This window comes from Schistocerca piceifrons, chromosome 5, assembly GCF_021461385.2.
Source record: "Schistocerca piceifrons isolate TAMUIC-IGC-003096 chromosome 5, iqSchPice1.1, whole genome shotgun sequence".
In the NCBI taxonomy this organism is placed as follows: Eukaryota; Metazoa; Arthropoda; class Insecta; order Orthoptera; family Acrididae; genus Schistocerca; species Schistocerca piceifrons.
In genome coordinates this window covers 676,540,014-676,564,031 of record NC_060142.1, presented here as the reverse complement: position 1 = coordinate 676,564,031, position 24,018 = coordinate 676,540,014, and the positions used below count along the sequence as shown (strand labels likewise).

Below are 24,018 nucleotides of genomic sequence, written 5' to 3'. Positions count from 1 at the left end.
AAGAGTTATGGTGCGGGAGATTGGTAGTGCGGTGGGCATCTCGAATGAACGGGTACATAATATTTGCATAAACATTTGGACATGAGAAAGCTATCCGCAAGATGGGTTCCGCGATTTTCACGCTTGACCAAAAACGGAATCGTGTGAAGTGTTGCAAGGATGGTTTGCAGTTGTTCAGGAAGAATCCGCAGGACTTCAAGCGTCGTTTCGTCATTGTGGATGAAACATGGATACAGTACTATACTTCTGAGACCAAACAACAATCCAAACAATGGGTTACCAAGGGAGAATCTGTACCAAAAAAGGCGAAGACCATCCCTTCGGCCGGAAAGGTTATGGCGACTGTCTTTTGTGATTCGAAAGGGATAATCCTCATCGACTGTCTGGAAAAGGGTAAAACTATTACAGGTGCATATTATTCATCGCTATTGGACCGTTTGAAAACCGATCTGCAAGTGAAACGCCGGCGATTGGACCACAAAAAAGTCCTTTTCCACCACGACAGTGCACTAGCACACACCTCAGCAGGTGTGGTCGCAGAATTAATGGAAATAGGATTGCAACTCGTTTCACATGCCCCATATTCTCCAGACTTGGCTCCTTCGGACCACTATTTGATTCCCAATTTGAAGAAATGGCTGGCGGGATAAAGATTTTATTCAAACGAGGAGGTGATTGCAGCAACTAATAGCTATTTTGCAGATTTGGACATTTCCTATTATTCGAAAGGGATCAACAAATTAGAACAGCGTTGATAGGAGTGTATAAGTCTAAAAGGAGACTACGTAGAAAAATACAAAAGGTTTACGCCAAACAAGTAAGTAGTTTTTATTTTTGCACGGACTTTTCAAACGCCCGTTGCAGATAAAAGCCGGCTGGAGTGGCCGTGCGGTTCTAGGCGCTGCAGTCTGGAACCGAGCGACCGCTATGATCGCAGGTTGGAATCCTGCCTCGGGCATGGACGTATGTGATGTCCTTAGGTTAGTTAGGTTTAAGTAGTTCTAAGTTCTAGGGGACTGATGACCTCAGATGTTAAGTCCCATAGTGCTCAGAGCCATTTGAACCATTCGTAGATAAAAATGAACTAAATAGATGTGAGTGAGCTATGCTGGTCCGTGACCCCGTGCCCGCAGAAGAGCGACGACCCGGTGGACCGTGCGCTGTGCAGCCGCAAGCTGTACCCTCCCGGCGGCCGGCCCAACTTCTTCCCCGCCGAGGTGGGCGTGCGCAAGATGGCCACCGAGCTGTTCGCCTTCCACGCCGAGGACGTGCGCGTCGGCCCGCTCATCGACCGCTTCTTCTCCGACGACGACAAGTGCGCGCTGGTCTTCATACCTCTGCTCACGCCCGTCGCCACCTACACCGCCGTCCGCAGGAACTCGCCCGTCAAGGAGCTCTTCAACTTCGGGTAGCGTGCACACCTCCTCCGCTAAACACCTAATTATCCATATATGAAGGTACTATCTCTTCCCGAAAGAACAGTTACCGTTGATGACCATGCAGCTTTCGTTAGAATGAAATGATAATTAAATGGACACCCTAGCTGCAAACAGGTGATGATATACTTCATTGGGGACATGTCGAAAATGTGTGCCACGTCCGGGACTCGAACCCGGGATCTCCTGCTTTACATGGCAGACGCTGCATCCATCTGAGCCACCGAGGGCACAGAGGATAGTGCGCCTGCAGGGACTTATCCCTTGCACGCTCCCCGTGAGACCCACATTCCCAACATGTCCACACCACTACATTCGTAGCGCGCCTAATAGATGTTTGCCCATCATACTCATTACTCGTGGCAGATTAATCTACCAAGTTCTTGTCCGAACGCACATGCTATGCCCAAACTCTTACGGGACTTGGTAGATTTTCTGCCACGAGTAATGAGAATGATGGGCAAACATCTATTAGGCGCACTACGAATGTAGTGGTGTGGACATGTTGGGAATGTGGGTCTCACGGGGAGCGTGCAAGGGATAAGTCCCTGCAGGCGCACTATGCTCTGTGTCCTCGGTGGCTCAGATGGATAGTGTGTCAGCCATGTAAACCAGGAGATCCGGGTTCGAGTCCCGGTCGGGGCACACATTTTCAACATGTCCCCAATGAAGTATATCAACGCCTGTTTGCAGCTAGGGTGTCCATTTAATTATCATTTCATTCTAACGAAAGCTGCATGCTCATCAACGGTAACTGTTCTTTCGGAAACAGATACTACCTTCATATATAGTTAAAATATGGCTTCCCGGCCATTGACCTTCTTGTGCGAACGCACGTGCTATGCCCAAACTCTTACGGGACTTGGTAGATTTTCTGCCACGAGTAATGAGAATCATGGGCAAACATCTATTAGGCGCACTACGAATGTTGTGGTGTGGACATGTTGGGAATGTGGGTCTCACGGGGAGCGTGCAAGGGATAAGTCCCTGCAGTCGCGCTATTCATCTGTGTCCTCGGTGGCTCAGATGGATAGTATGTCAGCCATGTAAAGCAGGAGATCCCAGGTTCGAGTCCCGGTCGGGGCAAACATTTTCAACATGTCCCCAATGAAGTATATCAACGCCTGTTTGCAGCTGGGGTATCCATTCAATTATCATTTCACCAAATTATCCGCCTGTTGTAAGCTTGCACTAGCTGATTACCCGGCAAAGAAAAAGCGAGAGAAAAACCATTGTATGGCATTGCGGGCTGTGAGACCCAGACAGGTAGATTCACCCTCCTAATCGTGAAGGCTTTGCTTCCTCTGCGCACAATGGGCCTTTCCCACGCGGCTCCTGAAGATTGTGTCTTATGGGGGTAGACCAGGGTGACACTCGATTTTGTAACCGATATTCGAGATTTTTTGGATAAAATAACCAATTACAGAACTGACTTTAGACCTTCGTTGTACACCCTTAAGATCGTATTACGTATTTTTTAAGCAAAAAGCTTATATCCAGAGGTCACTTCACGACATCGGCAAAAGGCTTTCGCGGGGTGCGACGGCGATTGATGGGAGTTCTGAACACAACAATTTTCAGACTAGAACAAAATTTCTAAAAGTGCTTTGAAACTGATGATACTGTATAACGTAGTATGTAGGAATAGTTTAAAAAATGATTTTTAGTAAAATGACGGCGTTCTGAAATAAAAGTCGATTTTTTTCGACGGAAAGTCACTATAAAAACGTGCATCAAAAATCGAAATTAAAATATATCGCAAAAATCCTACGTACAACAGTAAAAAAAAACGCTGACTCACAAGTTACAAAAAGGTATATTTCACGAGCTATAGCTCCTGTCAGTTGAAAAGTGTTGCTTTCAAAGACAAGCGTGAAAAGTTACAAGCTGTGTTTTTTAATATTCAGTTTGAACAAACGTTTAATCGGCAATGCCTGAACCGTACAATTGGCCTTTTTTTCGCCAGTGTCGAAGCACTCTCGTTTTGACGAAATTATATCGATTAACTGGCTTCGCCTGCCAATCCAAGCGTTTTTTTTTGTACGACTGGGATGACTTTTCGAACCTTTTCTACCTGCATAAATACGTTTCTTTATCATTTTCAAGCACTCACGTTTTACTTCGTATAAAAAACAAGCGAAAAGACAAAGCAGGGGCAAGACAAGCATGTGTTTTCAAACCGTTTATCATAACTGAATAATGTTCCATAGAGAAATCTTGTCGAGAATAGTATTTTATGTTATACTAATGCCCTCTGTGATGCTATCCTAAACTAACCGTCAATGTAAACGCGAGATAACCCATTAAGAATGTAAGTCTGGTGCATTAATAACATGTGTAACCGCCAGAAACTTGAATACAAGCATACATTGTGCATCAGGGGATACGTCTGATGTCAACAACTGCCGCCCAATCTCTCTTCTGACTGCATTATCCAAAATTCTTGGAAAAGTAATGAATTGTAGAGTACCTTCACATCTTTGTAAAAATAAAGTTTTAACAAAATGTCAGTTTGGTTTCCAGAAGGGTTTTTCAACGGAAAATGCTATATATACTTTCACTAATGAAATATTAAATGCTCTGAGTAACCGGAAGTCACCCGTTGGGATTTTTTATGATCTATCAAAGGCTTTTGATTGTGTAAATCATGGAATACTTCTTGATAAGATCAAGCACTGTGGTATGAATGGGACAGTGCTCAAATGGTTTAAATCATACCTAACTGGAAGAGTGCAGAAAATTGAAATAAGCATTTCACATAATATGCAAAACCTGGTGACTTCTCAAACTGGGGAACAATCAAGAATGGGGTGCCGCAATGTTCGGTCTTGGGTCCTCTGCTGTTCTTAATACACTCCTGGAAATGGAAAAAAGAACACATTGACACCGGTGTGTCAGACCCACCATACTTGCTCCGGACACTGCGAGAGGGCTGTACAAGCAATGATCACACGCACGGCACAGCGGACACACCAGGAACCGCAGTGTTGGCCGTCGAATGGCGCTAGCTGCGCAGCATTTGTGCACCGCCGCCGTCAGTGTCAGCCAGTTTGCCGTGGCATACGGAGCTCCATCGCAGTCTTTAACACTGGTAGCATGCCGCGACAGCGTGGACGTGAACCGTATGTGCAGTTGACGGACTTTGAGCGAGGGCGTATAGTGGGCATGCGGGAGGCCGGGTGGACGTACCGCCGAATTGCTCAACACGTGGGGCGTGAGGTCTCCACAGTACATCGATGTTGTCGCCAGTGGTCGGCGGAAGGTGCACGTGCCCGTCGACCTGGGACCGGACCGCAGCGACGCACGGATGCACGCCAAGACCGTAGGATCCTACGCAGTGCCGTAGGGGACCGCACCGCCACTTCCCAGCAAATTAGGGACACTGTTGCTCTTGGGGTATCGGCGAGGACCATTCGCAACCGTCTCCATGAAGCTGGGCTACGGTCCCGCACACCGTTAGGCCGTCTTCCGCTCACGCCCCAACATCGTGCAGCCCGCCTCCAGTGGTGTCGCGACAGGCGTGAATGGAGGGACGAATGGAGACGTGTCGTCTTCAGCGATGAGAGTCGCTTTTGCCTTGGTGCCAATGATGGTCGTATGCGTGTTTGGCGCCGTGCAGGTGAGCGCCACAATCAGGACTGCATACGACCGAGGCACACAGGGCCAACACCCGGCATCATGGTGTGGGGAGTGATCTCCTACACTGGCCGTACACCACTGGTGATCATCGAGGGGACACTGAATAGTGCACGGTACATCCAAACCGTCATCGAACCCATCGTTCTACCATTCCTAGACCGGCAAGGGAACTTGCTGTTCCAACAGGACAATGCACGTCCGCATGTATCCCGTGCCACCCAACGTACTCTAGAAGGTGTAAGTCAACTACCCTGGCCAGTAAGATCTCCGGATCTGTCCCCCATTGAGCATGTTTGGGACTGGATGAAGCGTCGTCTCACGCGGTCTGCACGTCCAGCACGAACGCTGGTCCAACTGAGGCGCCAGGTGGAAATGGCATGGCAAGCCGTTCCACAGGACTACATCCAGCATCTCTACGATCGTCTCCATGGGAGAATAGCAGCCTGCATTGCTGCGAAAGGTGGATATACACTGTACTAGTGCCGACATTGTGCATGCTCTGTTGCCTGTGTCTATGTGCCTGTGGTTCTGTCAGTGTGATCATGTGATGTATCTGACCCCAGGAATGTGTCAATAAAGTTTCCCCTTCCTGGGACAATGAATTCACGGTGTTCTTATTTCAATTTCCAGGAGTGTATATATTAATGACTTGTCATTCTATATTCACGAAGATGCAGAGCTGGTACTTTTTGCCGGTGATACAAGTATAGCTATCACACCCAACAGACAAGAATTAACTGGTAAACTTGTAAACGATGTTTTTTAGAAAATCATTAAGTGGTTCTCTGCAAATGGGCTCTCATTAAACTTTGACAAAACACAGTATATACAGTTCCACACAGTAAATGGAATGACACCATTAACAAATATAGACTTCGATCATAAATCGGTAGCTGAGGTAGAATATTCAAAACTATGCTATTAGGGTCATTGCAAATTTTGGCGATATACATCTCAGTAAATTAGCTTACCACGCCTATTTTCATTCTCTGCTTTCGTATGGCATCATATTCTGGGGTAACTCATCATTGAGTAAAAGAGTGTTCATTGCACAAAAGCGTGTAATCAGAATAATTGCTGGAGCTCATCCAATGTCATTCTGCAGACACTTATTTAAAGAGCTAGAGATCTTCACTGTAGCCTCACAATATATATTCACTTATGAAATTTGTCATTAACAATCCGAACGAAATTCAAAAGTAATAGCAGTGTACATGGCTACAACACTAGGAGAAAGATGATCTTCACTACTCAAGGTTAAATCTAACTTTGGCTCAGAAGGGGGTAAATAATGCTAAATTATGCTACCATGAAAGTCTTTGGTCACGTACCTAATAGCATCAAAAGTCTGACAGATAGCCATAAAGCATCTAAAAGGAAATTAAAAGAATTTCTTAATGGCAACTCCTTCTACTCATTAGATGAATTTTTGGATATACGAGGGCAGTTCAATAAGTAATGCAACACATTTTTTTTCTCGGCCAATTTTGGTTGAAAAAACCGGAAATTTCTTGTGGAATATTTTCAAACATTCCCGCTTCGTCTCGTATAGTTTCATTGACTTCCGACAGGTGGCAGCGCTGTACGGAGCTGTTAAAATGGCGTCTGTAACGGATGTGCGTTGCAAACAACGGGCAGTGATCGAGTTTCTTTTGGCGGAAAACCAGGGCATCTCAGATACTCATAGGCGCTTGCAGAATGTCTACGGTAATCTGGCAGTGGACAAAAGCACGGTGAGTCGTTGGGCAAAGCGTGTGTCATCATCGCCGCAAGGTCAAGCAAGACTGTCTGATCTCCCGCGTGCGGGCCGGCCGTGCACAGCTGTGACTCCTGCAATGGCGGAGCGTGCGAACACACTCGTTCGAGATGATCGACGGATCACCATCAAACAACTCAGTGCTCAACTTGACATCTCTGTTGGTAGTGCTGTCACAATTGTTCACCAGTTGGGATATTCAAAGGTTTGTTCCCGCTGGGTCCCTCGTTGTCCCACCGAACACCATAAAGAGCAAAGGAGAACCATCTGTGCTCGTCATGTGGCTGAGGGTGACAATTTCTTGTCAAAAATTGTTACAGGCGATGAAACATGGGTTCATCACTTCGAACCTGAAACAAAACGGCAATCAATGGAGTGGCGCCACACCCACTCCCCTACCAAGAAAAAGTTTAAAGCCATACCCTCAGCCGGTAAAGTCATGGTCACAGTCTTCTGGGACGCTGAAGGGGTTATTCTGTTTGATGTCCTTCCTCATGGTCAAACGATCAACTCTGAAGTGTATTGTGCTACTCTTCAGAAATTGAAGAAACGACTTCAGCGTGTTCGTAGGCACAAAAATCTGAACGAACTTCTCCTTCTTCATGACAACGCAAGACCTCACACAAGTCTTCGCACCCAAGAGGAGCTCACAAAACTTCAGTGGACTGTTCTTCCTCATGCACCCTACAGCCCCGATCTCGCACCGTCGGATTTCCATATGTTTGGCCCAATGAAGGACGCAATCCGTGGGAGGCACTACGCGGATGATGAAGAAGTTATTGATGCAGTATGACGTTGGCTCCGACATCGACCAGTGGAATGGTACCATGCAGGCAACAGGCCCTCATTTCAAGGTGGCGTAAGGCCATAGCATTGAATGGAGATTACGTTGAAAAATAGTGTTGTGTAGCTAAAAGATTGGGGAATAACCTGGTGTATTTCGATGCTGAATAAAACAACCCCTGTTTCAGAAAAAAAATGTGTTGCATTACTTATTGAACTGCCCTCGTAGTAAGTGGGTAATTTCCCCAACCCCCACAAAAAAATTGAAAATATTAAGTGTCATGTAATATTTTGTGTAATGTAATATCTTGTATAGACACCTTTTATTAACCTGACAGGTTGCACATCATTACAAAGTATCGTATTCATGATCTATGGAACAAGTACTAATGTAATCCGATCTAATCATGCATTGTCTTGCACAGGTACCAGATGTCAGTTTGTGGCATGGAATTCCATGCCTGTTGGATTTAGTCGGTCAATACAGGGACGGTTAATGCTGATTTTTTTATGACACTGAGATTGTCGTCCGATGATGATCAATATGTGCTCGGTTGGAGACAGATCTGGTGATCCAGCAGACCAAGGCAACATTTCGACACACTTTGGGCTAAAACAGCAGTCTGCAGTCAGTTGAATGGCGTAACCACGAGAATATTCCTGCTCTCATATTAAATCGCACCCCAGACCATAACTCCAGGCTACACTGGACGTACACCCCAGACCGTAATTCCAGGTGTATATCCAGTGTATCTAACACGCAGACAGATTAGTTACAGATCCTCAGCTGGCCTCCATCTAACCAATACACGACCATCACTGGCACCGAGGCAGAACCAGCGCCGGCCGCTGTGGCCGAGCGGTTCTTGGCGCTTTAGTCCGGAACCGCGCTGCTGCTACGGTCGCAGGTTCGAATCCTGCCTCGGGCATGGATGTGTGTGATGTCCTTAGTTAGATAGGTGTAAATAGTTCTAAGTCTAGGGGACTGATGACCGCAGATGTTAAGTCCCATAGTGCTTAGAGCCATTTTAACTATTTGCGGAACCAGCTTTCATTAGAAAATGTAACAGACCTCCACAAGGTCTTCTAATGAACTCTCTCGCTTGACACCACTGAAGCCGCAAATGGCGGTGGTTTGGGATCAATGGAATGTACGCTACAGGGCGTCTGGCTCGGAGCTGCCCTTGAAGTAACCGCTTTGTAACAGTTAGATGTGTCACTGTGGTGCCAGCTGCTGCTCAAGCTGCTACTGCAGATGCAGTACAGTGCCCCAGAGCCATAAGCCGAACACGACGGCCTTGTATCTCGGTAGTGCCACGTGTTCGTCTGGAGCCCGGTCGGTCTTCTTGCGAGCGTATATTCCCGACGTCACCGCTGCTAGTGATCATGTGCAGTGGCTACATTCCCCCCAAGTCTTTCTGCAATATCGCAAAAGGAACATCCAACTTCTCGTAGCCCTATCACACAATCTCATTCAAACTCAGTGATTAGTTGCGAATGGCCTCTTTGTCACGTTAAAGGCATTCTTGATCAACGTCAGCTCACCACTTCCAGTCTCAAAGGTAGCTATCGCTCAGGGACCGTTACAACATATATGTGATGCAAACCTGATTTGCAATCTCATCCTTATGCCACTGGCGCGAAATTTTAATAGACATTATCTTTCAGATGTAGAAACGCTTCTATCAACTTTCGCTCTTGTCGCAGAACACCTTGGTGTTGCGATTTTTTCTCCGTCAGTGTATTGTACTATTACATCGGCTGCATTTGAGCGCTTGGATGCACCAGACCTCACGCAGTAAATTGCAGTTTTAAGGTATTTTAACATTTATGGCATACTTTACATGAATTAATCTTAAAAATAGACTAGCTAAGGAACATTATAAGCCAACAAAAAATAGGCTTAAAAAATTTCCACCCTGGTCTATCCTCTAAAGTGGAACCAGAAATATATATCTACATCTAAATACATACTCCGAAAGCCAGCATATGGTGTCTGTTGGAGACTACCATGTACCACAAGTGGTCATTTCCTTTCCTGTTCCTTCGTAAATGGGATCAGGGGAAGACGACTGTCTGTACTCTATATGCCTCCACATAAGCCTTTATTTCACTTATCTCGTCTTTGCGGCCGTTCCGCGAAGTGTACAAGGGGCAGTCAAATGATAATTAGACAGATGGCAAAAAAAAGTGTGCAATTTGTATCCAAGGTTCTCGAGCGTCCAGCCGGATTCGATCGCCGAAGTTCCACGATATTTCGGCGAATTACCGTTCCGCCATCATCAGGTGGTGCTGATGGAATGATCTGTCTGCCTGCCTGCCTGCTCTCCTTTTGTGACTTCCTCGCTGTGAGGATGTTCGATTGGAAGTTTGTGGCCGTTTGGCCTTTACTCCCCTGGGAATCTTGTCGAATCTTCTTTCTGTACTGGTAGGTATTTCTGGACTGGCAAGGAGTGCCGATGACCTATTTCCTGTACTTGTCGGTGTGACGATTTTTCTTCTTCTTCTTGGCTGTTGCTGAGGGCTCTTCCTCGGTTGGGATACTGGGCATAGAGTATCCTGCTTTTTGGTATTCTCCGTTGACCAGAGCGAAGATGATGTAGCGCCATTGCCACTCTGTAAAAATAGGGTAGGAATTAATCAGAATGTAATCCTCCCTAGAAAGGCCGACAAGGCCTTCTGGATACTCAGTTGGTTGATATGAGGGTGGAGGTTTAGGATGGTTAGGTGGAACGAAAGGATAGGGGTTGTCGTGGTGGGGGTAAGTACCATCGCGAAGCGAGTCAGCGATCTTCTTCGTTACAGCGCTTGCGCTGTACATGTCTGGAAGCGGGAGGAATGGGACTTCTTCCCACTCTTCTTCTTGCGCTGCTGCTTCTGTGTCCGTCTTGTGCTGTGTTGCCTCCCCTTCGGCAGGCAAGTCGGTCTGCGTGGCCACCGTCGCGAACTCCTTCTCACGTGGGGGAGTCGTCTGGGTGGCGGTGTCGACTGTTGTGGCGGAAGCTGCTTTGGCTGAGCGAAGCTCCTGCGTCAGCTCAGCAATCTGACGCCGAGCCTCGCCCAGTTCCGCCAGCATGGCCGCCCTCTCTTCCGCCATGGCGGATTTGAAGGCGGACATGGCTTCTTGGACGGCGTCGTTAAGGCGCCTGGTGACGACGTCTTCTGTGCAAGTGACCACCTCTTCGTGTGTGGTGGTCACTTGCTTCTGCGTCTTCTTCTCCGGTCCGCGCCAGTTTCTTCTGTACGCGCAGGAACGGGCGTTGGCCGCGTGTGCGCCGCCGCAGTTGGCACAGGTACAGGGGGCGTCCTTCTGCTTTTTGCAGTCGCGTGTGTCGTGTGCTTGCGCACACTTCAAGCACGCGACTGCTCCGCTGCAGTGCTTGGCGACGTGGCCAAGCTTTTGGCAGCGAAAGCACTGCGCTGTAGTCTTCCTCTTCTTCTTGCCGGATGTTCCTGCTAGCGTGAGCAGCAACTCCGCCAAGGCAGCAGCTTTGCGTCCCCTTCCGCGTCCCGACATCTCGAGTAGCAACAGCGACAATCAGCTTATGCGTTACTCACCGCAGCGTGAGCGGGGATCCGATGATCTGTCTGCGCTGTGTCCGTGGTATTTATGTCCGCGGGGTCCTGAGTCGTAGCCCGGCGCGGACGGCCGGCTGGGCGCCGCGGGGTGGGAGGGGTGGGGGAAGCTGCAGCCACCCTGGTGGTAGGCGCAGTCCATCTCCGTCCGCCGTGGCGGAAGGATCTCGCGTCCGCTCGCGCCGTTGCTCTTTAATAATGGTTTCCAGGCCTTGCGAAGTTGAAACCCAGTGTCCCTGTTGATGAGGTTATCTGTAACGCGAATTTCTATGGCCTCCTTGTAGATACTGTCCCAGTAGGCACTTGTGGCTGTCAGGATTTTTGTCTCTTCGAATTTCGCTGTGCGTCCGGTTTCAGTGCAGTGTTCTGCAAGGGCCGAATGGCTGGGTTGGCATAAGCGGGTGTGACGTTCGTGTTCCTTGCATCGGTTCTCGACCGTGCGAACTGTTTGGCCGCAGTCACACGGTATTTTGTATATGCCCTCTTTCTTAAGGCCTACGTCATCTTTTGCCAGTCTTGGAAGGTCACGAATCTTTGCTGGTGGTCGGAAGACTGTGTCAATCTTGTGTCACCCTAACAGTCTCCCTATTTTTGACAACACGTTGCCAGCAAACGGCAAAAAGGCCAGAGCTTGCTTCTCTTCTTGGGGTGCAGTCTGGAACCGCGAGACCGCTACGGGCGCAGCTTCGAATCCTGCCTCGCGCATGGATGTGTGTGATGTCCTTAGGTTAGTTAGGTTTAACTAGTTCTGAGTTCTAGGGGACTAATGACCTCAGAAGATGAGTCCCATACTGCTCAGGGCCATTTTTTCTTCTTGGCGTTGCTCTTCATCTCGGTTCTTGCTGCACTTCTGTTGTCGGAAGGCCCTTTGGATTTGGAGGTTGCCATACCCATTCTTGCGGTACACGGTCTCCAGGTATTTCAGTTCCATTGGCAAGTTCTGTTCATCAGAGGTCGAGGGTGCTCTATGTACCAAGGTGTTGAGCATTCCATTATGCTGCATTATGAGTTGGCTGATTCTACGAGGGCTTTTCGGACTGTAAGGTCCGATCGCTCACGAAATAGAAACCATAGTGAAGTTCTAAATAGTACTAAATGTTTAAACCTGTCAGGCTTAGGGAGTGTAGTTGAGACCACTGAGCAATGTGTCTGACTGTGTCACTTAGACTCTACATTTTGAATGCAGGGCGTGGGTCTTCTACGCCTACACACCTACTTTACAGGCTACTGTGAAGCGCATAGTGGAGGGCACTTAGCACTGTACCACACGTTAGGTTCTCTTCCTGTTCCAGCCGCGTATAGAGTGCAAGAAGAACGACAACTTAAATTCATTCCTCTGTGCATGTCGTAATTACTCAGATTTTGTCTTCAAGTCCTTACGGGAGCGATACGTAGGGGCTGAGGAATATGTCTAGATTCTTTACTTAATATTGATTCTAAAATTGTAAGTAATACACTGCTGGAAATTGAAATAAGAACACCGTGAATTCATTGTCCCAGGAAGGGGAAACTTTATTGACACATTCCTGGGGTCAGATACATCACATGATCACAGTGGCAGAACCACAGGCACATAGACACAGGCAACAGAGCATGCACAATGTCGGCACTAGTACAGTGTATATCCACCTTTCGCAGCAATGCAGGCTGCTATTCTCCCATGGAGACGATCGTACAGATGCTGGATGTAGTCCTGTGGAACGGCTTGCCATGCCATTTCCACCTGGCGCCTCAGCTGGACCAGCGTTCGTGCTGGACGTGCAGACCGCGTGAGACGACGCTTCATCCAGTCCCAAACATGCTCAATGGGGGACAGATCCGGAGATCTTGCTGGCCAGGGTAGTTGACTTACACCTTCTAGAGCACGTTGGGTGGCACGGGATACATGCGGACGTGCATTGTCCTGTTGGAAGAGCAAGTTCCCTTACCGGCCTAGGAATGGTAGAACGATGGGTTCGATGACGGTTTGGATGTACCGTGCACTATTCAGTGTCCCCTCGACGATCACCAGTGGTGTACGGCCAGTGTAGGAGATCGCTCCCCACACCATGATGCCGGGTGTTGGCCCTGTGTGCCTCGGTCGTATGCAGTCCTGATTGTGGCGCTCACCTGCACGGCGCCAAACACGCATACGACCATCATTGGCACCAAGGCAGAAGCGACTCTCATCGCTGAAGAAGACACGTCTCCTTTCGTCCCTCCACTCACGCCTGTCGCGACACCACTGGAGGCGGGCTGCACGATGTTGGGGCGTGAGCGGAAGACGGACTAACGGTGTGCGGGACCGTAGCCCAGCTTCATGGAGACGGTTGCGAATGGTCCTCGCCGATACCCCAGGAGCAACAGTGTCCCTAATTTGCTGGGAAGTGGCGGTGCGGTCCCCTACGGCACTGCGTAGGATCCTACGGTCTTGGTGTGCATCCGTGCGTCGCTGCGATCCGGTCCCAGGTCGACGAAAACGTGCACCTTCCGCCGACCACTGGCGACAACATCGATGTACTGTGGAGACCTCACGCCCCACGTGTTGAGCAATTCGGCGGTACGTCCACCCGGCCTCCAGCATGCCCACTATACGCCCTCGCTCAAAGTCCGTCAACTGCACATACGGTTCACGTCCACGCTGTCGCGGCATGCTACCGGTGTTAAAGACTGCGATGGAGCTCCGTATGCCACGGCAAACTGGCTGACACTGACGGCGGCGGTGCACAAATGCTGCGCAGCTAGCGCCATTCGACGGCCAACACCGCGGTTCCTGGTGTGTCCGCTGTGCCGTGCGTGTGATCATTGCTTGTACAGCCCTCTCGCAGTGTCCGGAGCAAGTATGGTGGGTCTGACACACCGGTGTCAATGTGTTCTTTTTTCCATTTCCAGGAGTGTATTTTGTGAGATACTTTGCGTTTATCTTCAAAAGGCTACGAACTCTGGTTTTGCAACATTTTAGTGACGCTTTCCCGTGTGTCAAGCAAACCTTTCACCATTCGTACCTCCCTTCTCTGTTCCGAATACTCCACTTAATTCCTGTCAGTCCTGTTTATTATGGTTCCCACACACTTGAACAATGTTCGTGCGGAAGTGTTTTGTAAGCGATCTGCTTTGTAGAGTGGTTGCATTTTGCTAGTGTTCTAACAGTGAACGCAAGTTTGCCACCTGCTTTACCTACAACTGAGCGTTTGTAATCATTCCATTTCATATCCTACAAATTGTTACACCCAGGTATATGTATGAGTCGAAACAAGGCCCCGGGAGTAGACAACATTCCATTAGAACTAATGACAGCCTTAGGAGAGCCAGTCCTGACAAAACTCTACCTCCTGGTGAGCAAGGTGTATGAGACAGGCGAAATTCCCTCAGACTTCAAGAAGAATATAGTAATTCCAATCCCAAAGGAAGCAGGTGTTGACAGATGTGAATAATTACCGAACAATCAGTTTAATAAGTCACTGCTGCAAAATACTACGGCGAATTCCTTATAGACGAATGGAAAAACTGGTAGAAGACGACCTCGGGGTAGATCAGTTTGGATTCCGTAGAAATATGGGAACACGTGAGGCAATACTGACCCTACAACTTATCTTAGAAGCTAGATTAAGGAAAGGCAAACCTACGTTTCAAGCATTTGTAGACTTAGAGACAGGTTTTGAGAATGTTGACTGGCATACTCTCTTTCAAATTCTAAAATTGTAAAATACAGGGAGCGAAATACTATTTACAATTTGTACAGAAAACAGATGGCAGTTATAAGAGTCGAGGAACATGAAAGGGAAGCAGCTGTTGGGAAGGGAGTAAGTCAGGGTTGTAGCCTCTCCCCGATGTTGTTCAATCTGTATACTGAGCAAGCAGTAAAGGAAACAAAAGAAAAATTCGGAGTAGGTATTAAAACCCATAGAGAAGAAATAAAAACTTTGAGGTTCGCCGATGACATTGTAATTCTCTCAGAGACAGCAAAGGACTTGGAAGAGCAGTTGAATGGAATGGATAGCGTCTTGAAAGGAGAATATAAGATGAACATCAACAAAAGCAAAACAAGGATAATGGAATGTAGTCAAATTAAATCGGGTGATGCTGAGGGAATTAGATTAGGAAATGAGACACTTAAAGTAGTAAAGGAGTTTTGCTATTTGGGGAGCAAAATAACTGATGATGGTCGAAGTAGAGAGGATATAAAATGTAGACTGGCAATGGCAAGGAAAGCGTTTCTGAAGAAGAGAAATTTGTTAACATCGAGTATTGATTTAAGTGTCAGGAAGTCATTTCTGAAAGTATTTGTATGGAGTGTAGCCATGTATGGAAGTGAAACATGGACGATAAATAGTTTGGACAAGAAGAGAATAGAAGCTTTCGAAATGTGGTGCTACAGAAGAATGCTGAAGATTAGATAGGTAGATCACATAACTAATGAGGAAGTATTGAATAGGATTGGAGAGAAGAGAAGTTTGTGGCACAACTTGACCAGAAGAAGGGATCGGTTGGTAGGACATGTTCTGAGGCATCAAGGGATCACCAATTTAGTACTAGATGGCAGCGTGGAGGGTAAAAATCGTAGAGGGAGACCAATAGATGAATACACTAAGCAGATTCAGAAGGATGTAGTTTGCAGTAGGTACTGGGAGATGAAGAAGCTTGCACAGGATAGAGTAGCATTGAGAGCTGCATCAAACCAGCCTCAGGACTGAAGAGCACAACAAAACCATGTATGAGTTGGCTGATTCTACGAGGGTTATTCGGAATGTAAGATCCGATCGCTCACGAAATAGAAACCGTAATGAAAATCCAATGAATTTTGCATGGATGTGCTGGAGAGTGTCTCTAATACGCTCGTCGATCGCGTCATGTCGTTCTTTTCCGTTCTGAGCGCACAGTGAGCGTATAAAGATGCCCAGCAAATAGCGTCTTCCACCAAATATGAGTACCTGTGCGGCATTTCGCTTGATTTCGTGCAGCCCACACAACGTAACGGTCATACATTTCATTTTTCATGACAATTCTCGCCCGCCTACTGCAAGCACAATGCGGACGCTGCTGCAGCGTTGCCGACGAGGTGTGTTTGATCACCCACCATACAGCCTGGACTTGGTTCCCTCAGATTTTTGTCTCTGCTCACACGAACCGCTGGTTACGAAGACAACATTCTGGCACAGACAACAAGCTACAGGTCAGAGTAGAGAATTGGCAGAAAGCACAGGCATGACAAGGATATCGGGAAGTTGATAAAACACTATGACAAATATATCAGTCGGAGCTGCAGTTATGTAGAGAAGTAGCTGGGAAGTGTAGCTAACTGTTGCAAATACTGTGGTTTGCATTTCGTGACCGATGGGACCATACTTTCCGAACAGTTCTCGTAGTTATGAATCACTGACATTGTACGCATAGGATACTATGCTTTTTTCGTTTTGTGAAATTCATATTTAACATTTCCGTACGTTTAAAACAAGTTGCCAGTCTTTGCAGCACTTTGAATGTTGTCCAGATCTAGACACAAAGGAATTAATGACGTTTAGCTGGCAGAGGACGCTGACGTACATCAATGCGGAAAGTTGAAAATTTATGCCTGACCATGATTCGAACCCGGGTCGCCGGATCACTAGGCTGATACTCTGACCACCAAGCCATCAGGACACAGTGCTGATAACTACTGCAATGACTACCCTAGCACGTCTCCCGTCAGAAAGAATAGATACCACATACGTATGTTATCCAGAGCTGACTGCTTATTTCTGCAGATTTTTCATCTTGCACTTCAGTATGCAAGTCGGAAAGCCTTCGCATCAAACGTCTAGGGGCGGAGGATCATGTAATCGGGAAAAACTTTTGTTACAGACAAAATGTTTGGTGACTCTTCCCGGTGATACTTCCCGGGAACGCTAAGCGTCTTTTAATGTTGGTTACGTCCATGTGGGGTTGCAGGGCGCAGACACTGCGCAGCGTGTAGGTGCAATGTGTGTTAACTACAACTCAGTCATCTCCTCCATGTTAAAGATAGCAGGCCAAGTTCCTGATTCTGTCTTCACTTAGAAACACTTTCGTAAGGTTTTCTTTTCAAAATTACTCTATCAGTTTGCTGGGTTAGACAATATGCAGAGACAGCACACCTGGTTAATAAACTGTGCTAATTCGATGCAACTTCCTCGTCTCAGGAAGGGCGAATCCAACAAAAAGACGCCTAACGTCACCAGGAATCGTCAACGAGCGTTTTGTCTCCCATAAAAGCTGTTGCCTATGTCTTGACCTATCATACATATACGTTTCCTGCAAAGAGTTTGAAACACCCTGTAGATAAGTACACGTATCAAAAAAAGTTTTGCATCACCCTGGTTCCCAGAACTCCTGAAGATAGACGTTGGCTGTGGATATTGTGTCATAGACACAGTCCCTTTGACTGTTCAGACATGTCACTAAACCGCTCAAAGATGTAAACAACCATGCATGAGTAGCACCTATTATACGGAGGTGGTCCGACAGCAGATCAGTTCCAGTCATCCCACCAGGAAGGAGGTACATAACTCGTGTTCTCTGTAGTTCAGCCACGCCTACCGCGGTTCGATCGCGTTCGCATTGTACTTTGTGCCAGGAAGGGCTCTCAACAAGGGAAGTGTCCAGGCGTCTCGGAGTGAACCAAAGCGACGTTGTTCGGACATGGAGGAGATACAGAGAGACAGGAACTGTCGATGACATGCCTCGCTCAGGCCGCCCAAGGGCTACTACTGCACTGAATGACCGCTACCTACGGATTATGGCTCGGAGGAACCCTGACAGCAACGCCACCGTTTTGAATATTGCTTTCGTGCAGCCACATGACGTCGTGTTACGACTCTAACTGTACACAATAGCACGCATGATGCGCAACTTCACTCCAGACGTCCATGGCGTGGTCCATCTTTGCAATCATGACACCATGCAGCGCGGTACAGATGGTCCCAACAATATGCCGAACGGACCACTCAGCCGGCCGTGGTGGCCGAGCGGTTCTAGGCGCTACAGTCGCAGGTTCGAATCCTGCCTTGGGCATGGGTGTGTGTGATGTCCTTAGGTTAGTTAGGTTTAACTAGTTCTAAGTTCTAGGGGACTAATGACCTCAGCAGTTGAGTCCCATAGTGCTCAGAGCCATTTGAGCCATTGGACCGCTCAGGACTGGCATCACGTTCTCTTCACCGACGATTGTCGCATATGCTTCTACCAGACAATCGTCGGAGACGTGTTTGGAGGCAACCCGGTAAGGCTGAACGCCTTAGATACACTGTCCAGCGAGTGCAGCAAGGTGGAGGTTCCATGTTGTTTTGGGGTGGCATTATGTGGGGCTGACGTACGCTGCTGCTGGTCATGGAAGGTGCCGTAACGGCGGTACGATACGTCAATGCCATTCTCCGACCAATAGTGCAACCATATCAGCAGCATATTGGCGAGGCACTCGTCTTCACGGACGACAATTTGCGCCCCCAATTGTGAACATCTTGTGAATGACTTCCTTCAGGATATCGACATCGCGCGACTAGAGTAGCCAGTAGGTTCTCCAGACATGAACCCTATCGGACATGCCTGGGATAGATTGAAAAGGACTGTTTATGGACGCCGTGACCTATCAACCACTCTGAGGGATCCACGCCGAATCGCCGTTTGGGCAATCTGGACCAACAGTGCCTTGATGAATTTGTGGATAGTATGCCACAATAAATACAGGCATGCATCAATGCAAAAGGACGTGCTACTGGGTATTAGAGGTACCGGTGTGCACAGCAATCTGGACCACTACCTCTGAAGGTCTCGCTGTATCGTAGTACAACATGCAATGTGTGGTTTTCATGAGCAATAAAAATGGCGGAAATGATGTTTATGTTGATCTCTATTTCAGTTTTCTGTACAAGTTTCGTAACTCTCGGAACCTGTGTAAAGTCTGAGGTTACCGTTACTATTGTCTGCAAGGCCATTAACATACAATATGAGTCTCAACACACTTTCGTCCGAGCATTCATGCTATTTATGGAAAGTCCACCGTCCGTCTTGAGACATATACGTTGACTGCTGGGGTACCAAACAAAATTTGTCGTTGTGGTTTTCGTGGTAGGCAGGCCGCAGCATTTTGTCGCGGATGGATGGTAATCGACTGAAGTACAAGGGACAGTCAAATGAAAACGAGACAGATTGAAAAAATAAGTGAATTGTTTTTTATTTCAAAAGTAATTGCCATAACTGTTAATATATTTATCCCACAGTACTACAAGACAAACAATGCCTTCATGGAAAATGTTTGCGGTTGCCTACGGAAACATTATCGTACCCAGGCGTACATCTCTTCATCCGAAGCACATCAACGGTCACGAGTGTCTATCTTCAAGTCTCCAACACTATGGAAATCACATTGAGAGAGATCTGGACTGTACGGAGGATGTTTAAGGGCTTCCTATCGAAATTTCAGTAGCGTAGTCGAAATAACAGACACGGCGTCTCCGGGAAAGTCATAATGAGCTTTTTCTTTAGCTGGAAGGGCCCGCTGCTCCTCGACTTTCTGGAACGCGGCGCCGCAATTAACGTCCAGAGGTACGTGGACACTTTGCAAAAACTGTAGCGCGCCATAAATTCGAAACGACCGGAAATTTTGATCGACGGCGTCATTCTGCTACAGGATAAGGCGCGACCACATGTTTCGCAAGGTAGCCCTTAAACTTCATCCATACAGCCCTATACCTCCCATTCGTGGCTGTCGATTTGCTTCGGAGGAAGAGATGCACACCTGGGTACAACCATGGCTCCGTAGGCAACCGCAGACATACACTACTGGCCATTAAAATTGCTACACCACGAAGATGATGTGCTACAGTCGCGAAATTTAACCGACAGCAAGAAGATGCTGTGATATGCAAATGATTAGCTTTTCAGAGCATTCACACAAGACTGGCGCCGGTGGCGACACCTACAACTTGCTGACATGAGGAAAGTTTCCAACCGATTTCTCATACACAAACAGCAGTTGACCGGCTTGCCTGGTGAAAAGTTGTTGTGATGCCTTAGGTAAGGAGGAGAAATGCGTACCATCACGTTTCCGTCTTTGATAAAGGTCAGATTGTAGCCTATCGCGATTGCGGTTTATCGTATCGCGACATTGCTGCTCGCTTTGGTTGAGATCCGATGACTGTTAGCAGAATATGGAATCGATGGGTTCAGGAGGGTAATACGGAACGCCGTGCTGGATCCCAACTGCCTCGTGTCACTAGCAGTCGAGATGACAGGCATCTTATCCATATGGCTGTAACGGATCGTGCAGCCACGTCTCGATCCCTGAGTCAACAGATGGGGACGTTAGCAAGACAACAACCATGTGCACGAACAGTTCGACGACGTTTGTAGTAGCATGGACTATCAGCTCGGAGATCATGGCTGCGGTTACCCTTGACGCTGCACCACAGACAGGAGCGCCTGCGATGGTGTACTCAACGACGAACCTGGGTGCACGAAAAGCAAAACGTAATTTTTTCGGATGAATCCAGGTTCTGTTTACAACATCATGATGGTCGCATCCGTGTTTGGCGACATCGCGGTGAACGCACGTTGGAAGCGTGTATTCCTCATCGCCATACTGGCGTATCCCCGGCGTGATGGTATGGGGTGCCATTGGTTACACGTCTCGGTCACCTCTTGTTCGCATTGAAGGCACTTTGAACAGTGGACGTTACATTTCAGATGCGTTACGACCCGTGGCTCTACCTTTCATTCGATCCCTGCGAAACCCTAGATTTCAGTAGGATAATGCACGACCGTATGTTGCAGCTCATGTACGGGCCTTTCTGGATACAGAAAACGTGCGACTGCTGCCCTGGCCAACACATTCTCCAGATCTCTCACCAATTGAAAACGTCTGGTCAATGGTGGCCGAGCAACTGGCTGGTAACAATACGCCAGTCACTACTCTTGATGAACTGCGGTATCGTGTTGAAGCTGCATGGGCAGCTGTACCTGTACACGGCATCCAAGGTCTGTTTGACTCAATGCCCAGGCGTATCAAGGCCAGAGGTGGTTGTTCTGGGTACTGATTTCTCAGGATCTATGCACCCAAATTGCGTGAAAATGTAATCACATGTCAGTTGTAGTATAATATATTTGTCCAATGAATACCCGTTTATCATCTGCATTTCTTCTTGGTGCAGCAATTTTAATGGCCGATAGTGTACTAGGTAGTTGTGTAAACCACTGCGCTATCGGGACACTGTGTTTGTCACAACTACGCGGACTATCTCAGCACGCCTTTTGGCCGCCCCACATTCCCACATGACATCACCTATCCGTAGTCCCTGTCCACGTCCTGCATGCTCGCTACTTTGAGATTCCCACAGGAGATCGATCGTGACTGTGCATCTGCACTCGAGGTGGTGGATTCACTGCCCATCGAGGCGAGTCAGTTATATGAATGTGTGGCGTCTGTTCTTTCGGACGTGCACAGTTAAGTTCGACCTCCTGTGGGAGGACGTAGATGGGGACAGTGGATAGCTGGCGCCCTGTGAGGATGGGGGTCAACTGGGAAGTGTGCGAAGCACTTGCTGACACAACTGCCTTGTAAGCAGGAGATCGAATCCCAGTCCAGCACACATTTTCACTCGCTACTGCTGATTACTATGAAGTCGCGATGTAGCGGACATCAATAGTTCCTTCCCTTCCCTTCCCTTTCCTTTCCTTTCTGCCCGATCCACCTTCAATTTATATACCAATACGAGGTTAATGAGGAAGCCCTGCTGTGTCTGCAGACTGCGCATGATGTGGGAGCGCGGCCACATCAGCTACCTGCGCAAGGCGTGGTACTTCACGCGCGTGCGCTGCCTCTCTGAGACGGAGTACGCCAGCGTGGACCTGGTGCCCATGTCGCCCGCCTTCATGCTGCTCGGCTGCGCCATCTTCCTGTCCGGCCTGCTGCTGCTGCTCGAGGTCCGGCAGTACCGTCGGTAAGGCCAACACGTGTCGCGATATTATGAGGAGTTTCGATGTGCCAGTTGCAGCTCTCTCTACGAAAACAAAAATTTATTACACTGAGGTGACAAAAGTTATGGGATAGCGATGTGCACATACACAGATGGCGGTAGTATCGCGTGTACGAGGTATATCTACATCTGCATCCATGCTCCGCAAGCCACCTGACGGTGTGTGGCGGAGGGTAGCTTGAGTACCTCTATCGGTTCTCCCTTCTATTCCAGTCTCGTATTGTTCGTGGAAAGAAGGATTGTCGGTATGCCTCTGTGTGGGCTCTAATCTCTCTGATTTTATCCTCATGGTCTCTTCGCGAGATATACGTAGGAGGGAGCAATATACTGCTTGACTCCTCGGTGAAGGTATGTTCTCGAAACTTCAACAAAAGCCCGTACTGAGCTACTGAGCGTCTCTCCTGCAGAGTCTTCCACTGGAGTTTATCTATCATCTCCGTAACGCTTTCGCGATTACTAAATGATCCTGTAACGAAGCGCGTTGCTATCCGTTGGATCTTCTCTCTCTCTTCTATCACCCCTATCTGGTACGGATCCCACACTGGTGAGCAATATTCACGCAGTGGGCGAACAAATGTACTGCAACCTACTTCCTTTGTTTTCGGACTGCATTTCCTTAGGATTCTTCCAATGAATCTCAGTCTGGCATCTGCTTTACCGACGATCAACTTTATATGATCATTCCATTTTAAATCACTCCTAATGCGCACTCCCAGATAATTTATGGAATTAACTGCTTCCAGTTGCTGATCTGCTATATTGTAGCTAAATGACAAAGCATCTTTCTTTCCATGTATTCGCAGCACATTACACTTGTCTACATTGAGATTCAATTGCCATTCGCTGCACCATACGTCAATTCGTTGCAGATCCTCCTGCATTTCAGTACAATTTTACATTGTTACAACCTCTCGATATACCACAGCATTATCCGCAAAAAGCCTCAGTGAACTTCCGATGTCATCCACAACGTCATTTATGTATATTGTGAATAGCAAAGGTCCTACGACACTCCCCTGTGGTACACCTCAAATCACTCTTACTTCGGAAGACTTCTCTCCATTGAGAATGATATGCTGCCTTCTGTTATCTAGGAACTCTTCAATCCAATCACACACTTAGTCTAATAGTCCGTATGCTCTTACTTTGTTCATTAAACGACTGTGGGGAACTGTATCGAACGCCTTGCAGAAGCCAAGAAACACGGCATCTACCTGGGAACCCGTCTCTATGGCTCTCTGAGTCTCGTGGACGAATGGCGTGAGCAGGGTTTCACACGATCGTCTTTTTCGAAACCAATGCTGATTCCTACAGAGTAGATTTCTAGTCTCCAGAAAAGTCATTATACTCGAACATAATACGTGCTCCAAAATTCTACAACTGATCGACGTTAGAGATATAGGTATACAGTTCTGCACATCTGTTCGACGTCCCTTCTTGAAAACGGGGATGACCTGTGCCCTTTTCCAATCTTTTGGAACGCTACGCTCTTCTAGAGACCTACGGTACACCGCTGCAAGAAGGGGGGCAAGTTCCTTCGCGTACTCTGTGTAAAATCGAACTGGTATCCCATCACCTCCAGCGGCCTTTCCTCTTTTGAGCGATTTTAATTGTTTTTCTATCCCTCTGTCATCTATTTCGATACCTACCATTTTGTCATCTGTGCGACAATCTAGAGAAGGAACTACCCTGCAGTCTTCCTCTGTGAAACACCTTTGGAAAAAGACATTTAGTATTTCGGCCCCTTTAGTCTGTCATCCTCAGATTCAGTACCATTTTGGTCACAGAGTGTCAGGACATTTTGTTTTGATCCACCTACCGCTTAGACATAAGACCAAAATTTCTTAGGATTTTCTGCCAGGTC

General features: G+C 47.6%; 1 protein-coding gene across 1 annotated transcript in view; it reads left to right on the top strand.

The window, feature by feature from the left end:
* LOC124799197 (glutamate receptor ionotropic, delta-1-like) overlaps window positions 1-24,018 on the top strand; it is a 178,173-nt gene that overhangs the window by 86,723 nt on the left and 67,432 nt on the right. Inside the window, exons 6-7 of the mRNA XM_047262731.1 lie at window positions 1,134-1,408; window positions 21,924-22,118. Of these exons, the coding sequence (XP_047118687.1) occupies window positions 1,134-1,408; window positions 21,924-22,118 (470 nt within the window). The remainder of the gene's footprint in view (window positions 1-1,133; window positions 1,409-21,923; window positions 22,119-24,018) is intronic.